Source organism: Mixophyes fleayi, chromosome 1 (genome assembly GCF_038048845.1).
Source record: "Mixophyes fleayi isolate aMixFle1 chromosome 1, aMixFle1.hap1, whole genome shotgun sequence".
NCBI lineage: Eukaryota > Metazoa > Chordata > Amphibia > Anura > Limnodynastidae > Mixophyes > Mixophyes fleayi.
The window spans coordinates 144,794,540-144,808,195 of NC_134402.1; the positions used below are offsets into that span (position 1 = coordinate 144,794,540).

Consider the following 13,656-nt stretch of genomic DNA (forward strand, 5'->3'; position numbering starts at 1 on the left):
ACTCCTCCAGCGCACAAACCCCAAGACAACTATTGACTGTTCTCACACAGTGAATCTAAATGCTTATGATGGCCAATCAGATAATCAAGACTGTGTGTATGGCCACGTTTCACTCCACAGGTGTCCCGCTGCAGTTTCATATTGTGGATAGTAATGTCAAATCTTTGCTAGGTCTTCCGGACAGTATAAAACTTGGGTTAATAGCATTAAGTGCTGACGTGCACATGCTGCAACAGGATATTCCAGAATTAAGAGACTTAGGGCTAGATTTACTATCAGGCGTGATGCATGGCGGCTTCAAACCGCCATGCATCGCGGCGGTTTTCCGGCGTGTTTGCATTGCAAACAGCCGGATTTACTAATGGGCGCATTTCAGCTTCAATTTGAAGCCGCCGGCGATGTAACGGCGGGATGTAATGCTCAAAGCCGCCGGCGGCTTTGAATAGAACATGGCGCTTTTGCTTTAAATGACGGCGCTTTTGTGTAAAGGCGGTTTTTTTGAAAATTACACCTGTCTCCTGGCCTGTTACTATTGGCTATTTTCAAACTCAGGAGATTTGACATCACAAGCCCTATATAAACCACTGGCCTGACACTTTTTTCTCTGATAGGGTTTAGAGGAGTTTTGTGAGAGGAGTTTGGAGGATAGTGGTTTGCTGAGAGTTGGTGTTTGGTGGATTGGTGGAGCGATATCTGATTGAAGTGTGAGTAGTCCTGTGGTTTTTTCCTGTTTTGTACATTTATTTTCTCATTTATTTTCTGTCTTGTATTTTTTGTATTTGACTTGTCCTCTGTCTGTGTTACTTGTGTGTGACTGTGTGGAGAGTGTGTCTGTAGGTAGTGTAGTTTGTTCTTTGTGTTTGTAAGTCCTTCAGTGTTTTGTGTTTTTCTGTCTTCTGGGTAAAAATGTCCAGAGATAGGAGGGGAGCAGAGGCTGAGGAGAGGGAGATGGAGGTTGAGGGGTCAGAGGAGGGAGAGGGAGAGGTTGAGGAGACAGGACAGAGCAGGAAGACCAAGACAGGGAGGAATGTGCGCTTCTCACATGATGAGAATTGTGTGTTGGTGCACAATATCATTCCCTGCTACGAGGTGATCTTGGGGAACCTGGCAGCCCGGACTCCGCTAAGGCGGCGCCACCAATTGTGGGGGAGAGTGTGCGACGCTGTTAACGCGGTGGGCCCACTAAAGAGGACAGTGGCGCACTGCCGCAAGAGATTTTCGGACATTAAGAGGAGGTTGAAGGAAAAAATGGCCCAGGAAAGGAGGTCCACAAGACGCACGGGTGGTGGCCCCCCTCTTCGCGTTGAATATACCAGCTATGAGGAGGAGCTGCGGCAGATAATGCCCCGTGAAATAGTGGAGGGAATTAATGTGCAAGACACAGATTCGCCCTCGTTTGCCCAAGGAGTTGGTGAGTGATTTGTCCTTTTTAAGCTAACAATATTGAAAATGTTTTTTTATTGTAAAAGTGTCTTTTTTACTCAATCAGTATGTAAAGGGCAATAATTTTGTTTATAACTGTTTTTTAATGTGCAAACACATGTCTTCCAAAGATTTATTATTTGTAAAAGGCTTTTTGCTGCAAATACATTGTATGCTTTTTCTAATACATCCAGATTCACCTGGACCACAGTTGAGTCCCATTCCTACAGCTACACCTCCACCTTCAGTCAGAGATTCGGCCACAGAAGAGCAAGCAGGTGTGTGATTTATGTTTTTGTGCTAAATAATGGAGTTAATTGTTTTTCTGTGGAAATGTTGCTGGCAAAATTTTTTTTATTAAAATATGGTGTGCTATGCGACCTTAGGGCTACATTTACTAAACTGAGATGTTGGCTAGAGCAACCAATCTGAATATACCTTTACTTTATTTATTGCATTCTACAAAAAGAGAGCTCAAATCTGATTGGTTGCTATAGGCAACGTCTTCACTTTTTTACACACGCAGTTAAGTCAAAATACCCAGCATGTACTACACAGAGGGAGGACTGAAATAGGATTTGTGTACCCCAAGGCACGGTCTAGCCAGATATTGCGTAATAAATCACAATATTTGTAGGTTACAAATACTATGCTTTTTTAGCCCCCTCAACCATACATAGTTCATATGATACTGGGTATTAAAAGGATAATAAGTGCATCCTTAAGCAGGTAGCATAGGACAATAAATCATTAATGCAAAAATTGTGAAACAATCTGTAGTTTGTAAAGATTATTCTTTCCTATCAAGTGTTCAGAATGCAATATACAAACATATTATATCCTATATACTTACCGTCATTTTCATACACAGGGCCCTCTTCATACCAGGCACCTCAGGTGGAGTCCCTCCAAATGTCCCCTGAGCCAGATGAGCAAACCATAATCACCCTGGAAACAGTGGATGCCCCTGTGTCTGGTTTCCAGGATGTTGCACCTGGCCCTGCTGAAGCCCCAGCACACCAGCAGCCGGCACCTCAGAGTATGGACCCAGCCCGTGAAATGGCGCAGTCTATTGGTGCTTTCCAGCAGCAGCAATCAGTCTTCATGGAGAGCAAAACTCACAACATTTCCCAAATTGCGGCCCAGTTGAGGCGGATACACCGCACAAATAGCCAAATTCCTGCTGCAATCAATCGTCTGGCTAATGCCTGGGAGCAATCCAATCTGCAGATGGCCCAAATGACTGGGGCTGTGGAGGCATTAAATTCCTCCGTTCGCGAGGGGAATGCGAACCTGACCCGGCTGGCAGGCCAACTGCAGCAAGAACTCATTGCCCGCTTGCCTTCACCCTTTTCCTCGGCCACCACAAGTACCGCTAGTACGCCAAGCAGATCGGCACAGAGTACTCCTCCAAGGAGAGGTGCTCGCACCAGGGGTGGGCCAGGGAGAGGACAGAGTGGGGCAAAACATAGCGATATGCAAGCAAAAAGGCGTCGCTAGCGCTAACACATGACTATTGCCTCATGCTTTTTTTACTTTGTATAAGCATTATCCTTTATTATTTATTGTGTTGTACTGCAATAAATGCAGTTAAATTTCTATGGTGTCAGTGTTTATTTTCTGCTAATTAAACAAGAGTATAGTGATGTTTTAAAAAACTAGGCACTCAAATCATTTACACATTGCCCTCTGACTGTCACAAACATTGCACTCACATCAAACACATTTTAGAGAAATAAATGTTTTTCCTATTGTGTAGTAGTTTGTAATGAGACGGACTCTAATCTGCCTTCCGCCCTCTGTGCTCTGCACATCACCAGATGTGACACAGACCCCTTCTGCTTCAGTGTGTACTGCACTAATCGGTGGGGTAAATTGATGTAATGCTAGATTATGTATAAAACAGCCAGCCAGGATAATATCAGACCCCTTTTCAGGTGCATACATAACCACCCCACCAGATTATTCTAGTAAGCTGAACCTGGTTTACCAAAGTACAAATGTACGCTATAACACACCTCTACTAGTGGGTTTGTGCCTGAATTTGTGCTGTGCAGATGTGTGAGGATGCAGCAGAGGAGTCATCAGCCAGAAACCCATTCTTTATTGAGTACAGTTAAAATTGCTTTTACACTCTGTTAAGGGATTTGTTGCAATATTAAACAAATGTTGAACTTAGTAAAAAAATTGCATCGTGGGAAAACAGAAGAGAAAAAGAAACCCAAATTACACTGCCATTACAACACACTGGCCTTTTAACATATACAATCCCAAAGGGACAAACTTTGCACATGAAATGGCCCTTTCCCTTCTGTTCAGATTGACCAAATACCTGAAACAGCACACTGTTTGAACAATCTCGCCGCTCACAAGCAGCGCTTTCATTTTGGTCTTTTGAATGGCGGTTTTCCGGCGCCTTTATAAACCCCCTAATAGTAAATCCGGCTGTTTGTATGTGGAGCATTGTTGAAACCGTCACGGCGCTTTATACAGAGGCGGGTTTGAAAACATCATTTCTGGCCGTTTGGATGGCGGGTTTAGCGTTAGTAAATCCGGCGATGGCTAAACCGCCGGCAAACCCGCCGAAAGTCGGCGGCTTTACAAACACGCCTGATAGTAAATCTAGCCCTTAATCTGATCTGTTCAATTGTGAGACCATTGGAAAACTCCCTGTCACATACCACATGCGTCTTGATGAGTCTGTTCCTCCTACAGAGTGTGCTCCCAGAAAGGTGCCTTTGGCCGTCAAAGATAAGGTGATAGCAGAAATAATTTGTATGACAACATAAGGTGTCATTGCTCCAGTGGTAGAAGCCACCCCTTGGGTGTCGGCCATGGTTGGTGCAGTTAAAAAGGATGGTTCAGTACGCAACTGCATTGACCCTGTGCATCTGAATAAAACTCTGATAGACCGCATCACCCCCTCAGAACCATGGAGCAAGTCATTGCCGACATGCCAAATGCAAATATATTCACCACTCTGGATCCCAAGTGCGGGTTCTTGCTGATCAAGAAGTCATCCTTACTCACTGCATTTATGACACCTCTGGGCAGACATGCATTCCTCTGAATGCCCTATGGCATCTGTACTGGCAGTGAAGTGTTCCAACGCAGCATGGAACACCTTTTTGATCGATACCGTTGTGAAATAGAGGAACATGACATGCTCCTCCGCAAAGTCCTCCACAGGATTCGTGAAATCAACATGTGGCTAAACCCTGACAAGTGTTGTTTCAGAGTTACTGAGATCCCATATGTTGGCCACCTTCTAACCTCAGAGGGTGTCAAGCCGGATCCAGTCAAGACATGGGGCATCCAGCAAATGTCTAACCCCACAGACAAGCTGAGTTTGCAGCGATTACTAGGTGTGACAAATTACCTTTCAAAATTTCTGCCTCACTACTGTGACATCACAGCTCCGCTCTGCCAGCTTTTACACAATGACATTGAATAGTGTTGGTTGGACTGTCATGCTGATGCTATTGCTCTCCTCAAGGTTATGATCATTCCCAGCATGGTCTTGGTGCTGTCTGTTTACAGTGCAACAAACCCATCAATTTTGCGTTCAGTGCCCTTACAGACACTGAGTTACGATACGCTCAGATAGAAAAGGAACTGCTTTTGGGGATGAGTTAACTATCTCAGAAGGCACTCTCTTGTGTGGTCAGCAGTGTGTAATCCCATATGCTATCCACAATCTAATGGACTAGCAGAAAGGACAGAACGTTCTGCAAAGCACCTGTTAGACAAATGCTACAGAGATGTTTCAGACGTATTCATGGCGCTCCTTAATTTGAGAAATACCCCAGGGGACGAGCTCCTTTCTCCTTCACATCACCTTCTGTCCAGGCGCACTCGCACTATCATTCCTACCACCAAAGCCAAGCTTACACCAACCATTGAGATCAATGTGCAAAGTGCTCTGGAGAATCCAGATTACAGCTCAAAGCCAATCACGACAACTGTGGCTTACTTTGAATTTCTGGGGGCAATTGTGGCATACTATGACTTTCTGGGGCAGCTGTGGCTTTGTATTAACTGGGGGCACAACAATGTGGCATGATATGAATTGTGGTCACAACTATGAGGCATAAGATGAATTGGGGACACAATTATGAGGTATGATGTGAACTGGGGCACTACTGTGCAGGATAACGTTTTTTTCCCGTTCCCGTACTGTTAATATGATATTAGCCTCATAAAATGAGACATAATTTTATATATATATATGTACATATATATATATATATATATATACATATATATATATATATATATATATATATATATACATATATATATATATATATATAAAATTATGTCTCATTTTATGAGGCTAATATCATATATATATATATATATAATATGGCTGCCGAGAGGGGGGTGGTTGGATACAATTTGCCCAGGCCTGCCCGGGCCCCACTGGAGACCTATCTTTTAAAAAAATAATAATTTAAAAGTACTTTTTTTTTCTTAAGTGCAGGGGGGATCGGTAGTGGTTAAATCCCCTTCAGCTCAGGTACCTTCAGATGCCAGGTCATGTGACTGCAGCAGTCACATGGTGCTCAGTGCGGGCAGGCTGCTAGATATCTTCCCATGCTGTGCAGTGGAGAGTAAGGTAAGAAGAAGGTGTGCTGGAGAGGGGGCATTTGTGACTAAAGGTGATGGAGAGGGGTAGGAGTGACTAAAGGTGCTGGGCAGAGGGGGGCAAGTGTGATTAAAGCATGTGGGCAGAGGAGGCACGTGTGATTCAAGCATGTGGGCAGAGGGGACATATGTGAGCAAAGCTGCTGGGCAAGGGGACAGGTGTGAGTAATGCATTTTTCTGTAAGAGGGTGGCCTAGTGCTTTTCATCTGCTAGACACGCCCCCAATGATGCACTGCCACGCCCCAATTGTACGACCATTTGCAGTTTTGTGCCGCCGCTCAGCTGAATATAAAGTTACAATACATACTAAGTATTATTGACTTTTATAATCAGATAATCTAAAGTTACGATAGTCGCACGTTTACAAACATAACTTAGTATTACAGGTCACAAAGCACTAATAACTGAGCAAGCAACTGAGCACTTCCAATTGTAGTAGTTAAAAAAATGGCTAGTTAGTAATATTGTGTGAACCTTAAAGGGAGTATGGCTTAATAAAAATTTCAATATGTTCTTGTGCAATTTATTGTCTAAGTAGTTCAAGTAGTCAAATTAACAATAGTTGTACACCTTTATACTGAATATTGTTTTACTAAATATTATGTGTGATAACTCTTAAAATGTGACATTTCTCGGTACATAATTACAACATTGTTTTTAGGACTGCAAGACTGTGACTAATCAATAATTAAAGGCAACATTTTTAAACAGTGTAAAACTATTTCTGGTGAATATATGCATAAAATGTTCTCACTGTTGTGTTTTGTTAAATATATGATATATTGAACCTATTAAAAAATTCTTTCTGTTTTCCTAGGAGACAAAGTAATTCCGCTGTTTCTTCCTCAATGTGGAGAATGCAGAAGCTGTGTTGAACCCAAGAGTAATTTGTGTTACAAAGCTGAGTTAGTTTTTTTTTAATTATAACATATATTGCATGCTATTGCTGCTTGAGAAAAAGTACCGTTAGCTTAAGTTGTGCCTCTCTACAGTCTAGATTTATAAATCAGGATGTTTTGGGCCATGGCTTTAGTCTTTTTATTTAAGGACAATATTATTACCCACTTATTATTGGGTCACAGAATAATAGAGTATCTTGTCATCTACACAAAATTGCAAAGTAAACAGATGTCTGAACAATCAACATATAGCTAAACAATTACTGTACATTAAGTCATATAGTTAGTCTGTTTACAATTATTATATTTATGTGTATTAATGAGATTATGAATATCATATGTACTGGCAGGGGCATGCTCACTGTGCTCCAGAGAAATGTTCTGTTTCATCATCAAACTGCCAGCTTTCAGCCCATTGGCTCCAAATAATTACATGATATTAGTGTCCCAACAACTTATGCGTATACAAACAGCTGATTTATATAATGCACATTTTTTACTTTGCAGCTGATTTTTCTCAAGAGCGGTATGTGTGTTACTAACTGTATATTATAATACGGCTTTTTCTTAGGCTGTAGTATTAATGTTAGATATTTCAAAACTGTAAGGTATCTTTCTGGATACTTTCAATAGCTCCAAGTTCTGTTTTACAGTAGTGAAAAGAGGTAGTTTATTCTAGAGATGCTCACTGACCCCCGTGAAGCGGTTTTGGTTTTGGATCTGGTATAGCTTCGTGTTTTGGTTTTGGCAAAACCATCCTTGTGTGTTTTGGTTTTGGTTTTGGATCTGTATTTTTTTTAGAAAAATTGCTAAAATATGCTAAAATCACATAATTTTGCTGTTTTTGATCCCACATTATTATTAACCTCACTAACACTAATTTCAAGTAATTTGCAGTCAGTTTTGACAACCTCACAGGAGGTCAAATTATTATTTTCATACACTTTTGGACCAATACTGCTACGACCTGGCTGGATGGTAAGTGACAGAGCAATGACTCAAACACACTGCAGTTCCTAGCACATCTAGAACCCATTGGCACACAGCAGTGGCAGAAAAGAAAAGTAGTGCAAGATGGAATTGTCCTTGGATCATGAAATCAGTTATGGTTCATTTGATTGCGCCACCCGTTCCTTGGATAACTGGGGTAATTCTACAGCTAATACATGGACAGAGTGAAGCAGGCGATCATGCACAAGGAGAACCTCAAAGGTGGGAAAGGGATCCTGGATATCACCACCATGCGGCGCGCCTTCTTTTTGTGCAACTGCATCCGCAGAACTCTTATTGCAAAGAACATTTGCTCTGCTGGGAAGTACATGTCTAGTTTTTTCCTTCTGCCTCTTTGGAGGACCCTTGGTTGGGACAAGTGGGACAGCTCCTTCACTTACAACTGGACTACACCTTGCTTTTACCTGGATGTTGGACAATTTGTGAGGGAGCACCATCTAAAGGGACTTAAACCAGACTTGTGGGAGTCAAAACTGTCTATAAGCTCATCAGCACCCAAAGACATTATGGAGTCTGTTCCAGGGCTCCCTGCTGCAACAACAAAACACGTGTGGGAGAATGTGGCCCTTAAGAGGCTGACTAATAGACATAAAGACATTGCATGGATGGCTATCCATTGGGGTCTGCCTCTCAGGACATTCATGCACTCCCGAAACCTGTGCCGATATGTCCACTGCTCCTTCTGCATCACCAGAAGGGAAACAGCATATCGTATTTTTTGGGAGTGCCCCACTGCACAGGCACTGTTGGAAGCCTTGGAACATGAACATAAGGGCAGTGTGCCCAGAACTTGCCTTTCATACCATTCGGTATTTTATGGATTATTTCCTGGGACCCACATCATTGGGGCAATCCAGGAGGCCTGGAGCCTAATGAACTGCTTTAAGGATGCTATTTGGCTTGCCAGGAATCGCCTCATCTTGAAAAGGGAGAAGATGACCATCCAGTACTGTCACAAACTGATCCACAGCCTACTAAGAGACTATAACACCATTGACAGTCCTGAGGAAGAGGAAGATGATTCATTTTCTGTCTCCCTCTTCTCCTTCTCCCCCTATGTGTCTGTTTATTCAATATAACACTGTTGAATTTGCCTGCAAATTCAGAAGACAAGCCTGCTAGCCCTCCTATTTGTATATCAGCAATGACTCAGCAATGGAGCACTCCTCTTTTTCTGTTACCTATATAACGCAGTAGAAATAGCCTGCAAATTCTACAGACAAGCCTGCTTGTCTTCCTATTCATGAATGACTCTTAGCAATGGAGCACAAAAGGCTGCAAGGACTTGTAGATTAGTATTTCAGCAATGACCAAATTACCAAGGCAGCTCTTCTATGTGGGTGTATATTAGACCCTACACTTATTAGTGCAAATACAGAAAAAAAACCTGCAAGGACTGGTATATTAGTATTTCAGCAATGACAAATTCAGCAATGGACCTCTTGTCTTTGGGTGTCTATAACACCCTACACTTTTTGGTGCAAAATCAGAAAAAAAGCCTGCAAGTACTTGCATATTTGTATTTGTATTTCAGCAATGACAAATTCAGCAATGGACCTCTTGTCTTTGGATTTATTTAACACCATACACTTTTTGTACACTACACCTACTCTCTTTCTCAATCTATCCTAACCCTTCTGTATCCCTCTCTCAAATGTCGCTAGATCGCAGTGGAGGACAATATTTATATATTCCAAAACTTGCGACATCCGAGAGCTGACAACGTCACAATGACGTTTGCCTCGATTTGGATTCCAAATTGGCGCGAACGTACCGAGCCGACTCGGCTCGGTACTCGGATCCCCTTAGTTCGGGTGGGCTCGGTTTTCGGGAAACCGAGCCCTCCCATCTCTAATTTATTCCAACCAGTTTCTAGGTATCCGATTTAGATGAAACCCTCATACAGTCAGCCAAATGGAACCATGGGGGAAAAAAATTAAAGTTTTCACATTTCTGATTTCCATCTAATCAGAATATGTCAGCGTGCACTAGCTGGTGGTAAAAACAGAAGCAAAAAAAAACAGAAAAAATAAATACAGTGAAAAAAGACTTCATGAAATGAAGGTAGGACAAGTAAAATGATTTTAATATGAGGTGATGCAGAGTGTATTTATTGAAAGTGTCACAACATCTCCAGATGTGGACCCACTAATTCACTACAGATTGGTGCTGGTTAAATCCAGTGTGTGGAGTCTAAGAGGAACTCCAATCCTGACCAGGGGTTCCATCAAGAAAATGATTGACTTCACTGCAAGAAAGTCACAAATTCTAGCCCCCAGACTAAGCTATATAGCTGGCTGATGACAGAAAGAAGAGTGGTAGATACTGGTTGAGGTTGGCAACTGAACTGCAAAAATGGAGCACAAAGATCAGGGTCAATATTCAAGCCCGGTGCCTAATCCACTAAATAGAATAACAGGTTATGGAAAACTGTGGACTCCAGACTGTGAATAACTCTTAATGTTTTTCTAGTAACAATCATTTGGGAGAGTTACTACATATTTTAAAATAATTAACAAAATCAGTAGTTTTATCAGGGAGCATAGAAGACATTGGGTAAATGCAAAAATTGAAGTAGCTTAAGTCGGAAAGAAAAGGGACTGACTTGCCTAATTTTTTCTTAAGGGTCATGAATAGTGGAGCAAATTTATTATAGGTTACTTTAACTGATGTTTAGAGTAGAAATAAGACTTTACCTACAGGTTTTATTTGATCAACAGATCTTCAGTGCCAATGTGCCATTCTTTTATGATGCATTTTAGCTTTGCATATGGCTTTCCAGACTTCATACCAGACAATTGGTTACCATGTAATCAGCAATAGGATCTCCAGATAAAGGATTGAAATGATCTGGGCACTTAGAATAGCTACAGATACATTGAATAAACCATTTTTTTCAGTGGAGTAATGAACATGATTATTGTGAGCGAACTCAACCCAAGAAGTAATTATCGCCAATGGTCTTGATGATCTAAAATGTAAGAGCTCAAATATTATTCCAAAATTTGATTTATTCTTTCGATTGGACCATTGCAATAAAAGTGGTAGCCCAAAGAGAAATGTAATATGACTCCCGGTTTCTTGTAGCATGCTCTCCAAAATTTGGCCTGACAAAATTTCATTAGTCAAACTATGTAATCGAAAGATTTTCCTACTGAAAAGTTCTGCAAGGAGAGGAGCAGTAGGGTCACTCAAAAGGTATAAAATGTGCCATTTAAGAAAACTGGTCAGCTACAAACCAGGTGACTGGACATCCTCTTGAAACAAGTGAATCAGTGATAAAATCCATTGAGAGATGAGTTTTAGATGCATAAGTATGAGAAGTGGTAACAAGTGTCCTAGAACGTGATGAACAAAAACTCATTGTTTCAGATAAGTTCCGAAGTTAGAATTCTGAGATATATGACATATTATTAGATATCAGTGAGTGCATAAAACAATATATCTGTTGTGATAGCAAGTATTGTATTGCCTTTAGTATTTGAACTCTTATGTAAGTAATGATAAGTACAGGAACAACAGTACTAAATTTAAAATTAAAGATAAAAGGAATGAAGTCATCATTTGTAATAGGGGGAAAACCTTACACAAATCTACTGGACTGACTGGAAGTGTCTGGACCCCATAGAGTCATATCCACCACAATATCTGCTCCATCACCAGTCAGTGCCATTAGGGCAGATTACTAATTAACATTAGTCTGAATTATATATACAGTAATTTTTTTTCCTTTTTGCGGTGCATGCAAGACTAGGGGCACCTGTGTGCCTACTCTGCAATTTGCAGAGTAGGCACACAGAGCGTGGTAGGAATGGGCCATCCCTACCGCCTGCTCTTGAGTTACTAGCCTGCCAAGTCAGCACTACCTCTACAGGCGAACAGCTGGGACAACATTGGACGGTCTGCGCATGTGCACATCACTGGTGACGCCGCAACTACAGCTCCCACGGCTTGGATACAATGCCGCCCTCCGACTGATGGGGAGGTAAGGATGAGACTGTTTTAATAGCTCCGGATCTACATTGTCACGAATGAGTAAGTCCCTTTTTGCTTTCACTCGGAACTGTTCGGATTTTGGAACTCAATATCGCACTGGATTTGAACTGAACTTATACTGCCTGATTTAGTATCATTGCAGGCTTTGCATATGTGCTCTTACACAAGATTACTCATATCTCTAGCCAATTTGGCTTATTGTGGACTTCCTTGCATTATACAGGGCAGCATGGTTGCTTAGTGGCTAGCACATCTGCCTCACAGCACTGGGATAATGAGTTTGATTCCCAACCATGGCCTTATCTGTGTGGAGTTTGTATGTTCTCCCCGTGTTTGAGTGGGTTTCCTCCGGCTGCTCCGGTTTCCTCCCACATTCCAAAAACATAACTAGTAGGTTAATTGGCTGCTATAAAATTGACCCTAGTCTCTGTCTGTCTGTCCATGTGTTTGTATGTTAGGGAATTTAGATTGTAAGCTCCTATGGGGCAGGGACTGATGTGAGTGAGTTCTCTGTACAGCGCTGCGGAATTAGTAGCACTATATAAATAAATGATGATGATTATACAGAGTATATGCCAAGAGTTCAATCTACATCTATATCCTTCACTGCATGAGTATATGTTATGTAAACCAATAGGTGTTCTTTATAGCGCCAAGGAGCTTCTCCCATCTGTATACACTACAATAGGGACAGGGATCACCTACCTATCCGCCTTTTGGCAGCTTTTCTTTACATATCCACATAGGGAGCACAGTTGACCATTCCACTAGCTATAGCGCTATGCTGACTAGCCAGTTATTGGAATACATATATAGGTTGCAGGAGGTCACAATTCAATTTATTTAAATTACTATTCGTGGAGATTAGTACTTTCATTGTCAAAGTTCACATGCTAAAACTATCCCTGACCGAAATTGCCAAATACATTTTACAGTGTAATTACCTGGTTTGTGTAGTTGCTGTGCCAAATTTTGCCCACAGTATAGGCCAAGGAAGGCATTCAGTCACTGTACTGTATGTAGAGTATTTCTAATTAAAAAGTAAACTGCTATGTAAGTGTTTAAGCTTCTATATTCAAATTGTGAGAAAAGACATCACAACATTCTACTTTAAAATGAAACATAATCACATAACTGTAATTTTATAACTCTTTCTTTCTTTAACAGTATTGGAAAGCATTTTGGACTGATGTCCGACAACACAAGCAGATTTACATGCAAGGGTCAGGTGGTTCATAATTTCATCTGCACCAGCACTTTCACTGAATACACAGTGGTGGATGAAGCATCTGTGGTGAAAATACATGATGATGCCCCACTGGATAAAGTCTGTGTGATTGGCTGTGGCTTTTCCACAGGATATGGATCTGCTGTTAATGTGGCTAAGGTAAGCGCTGCACTAATTCACATGCAACCAAAGGCCATATTTATAGGCTAGGAAAATAGGATACTTACATTATTAGAAGCACACATATTGTATGATATCAGTTTGACTGTTGTGCTATCTGTATATCAGTCATGTTATAAATAACTTAATATATTTTAAGTTAGTTACAATAGGGATGAAATCAGTAAGAATAAACTAGAAGTAATAAATTAAGAAACTACTTTAGAGTTGTTGTTTTTTTGTTTTTCCATTCACATTACAGAGTATTTTGTGTTTTTCAGTGAAATTAATTC

The 13,656-nt window shown here is 41.2% G+C and overlaps 2 protein-coding genes across 2 annotated transcripts in view; both read left to right on the plus strand.

Annotated features, from left to right (window-relative positions):
- Positions 1-13,656, plus strand: part of LOC142143482 (alcohol dehydrogenase 1-like) — an 85,051-nt gene that overhangs the window by 27,513 nt on the left and 43,882 nt on the right. The window contains exons 4-5 of the mRNA XM_075201357.1: positions 6,888-6,975; positions 13,144-13,363. Coding sequence (XP_075057458.1) covers positions 6,888-6,975; positions 13,144-13,363 — 308 coding nt within the window. The remainder of the gene's footprint in view (positions 1-6,887; positions 6,976-13,143; positions 13,364-13,656) is intronic.
- LOC142104499 (uncharacterized) lies at positions 1,214-5,058 on the plus strand. The gene is made up of 4 exons (XM_075189208.1): positions 1,214-1,411; positions 1,617-1,700; positions 2,294-2,533; positions 4,919-5,058. Exons 1-4 carry the CDS (start codon positions 1,249-1,251, stop codon positions 5,056-5,058), a joined length of 627 nt encoding a protein of 208 aa, XP_075045309.1. The 5' UTR covers positions 1,214-1,248.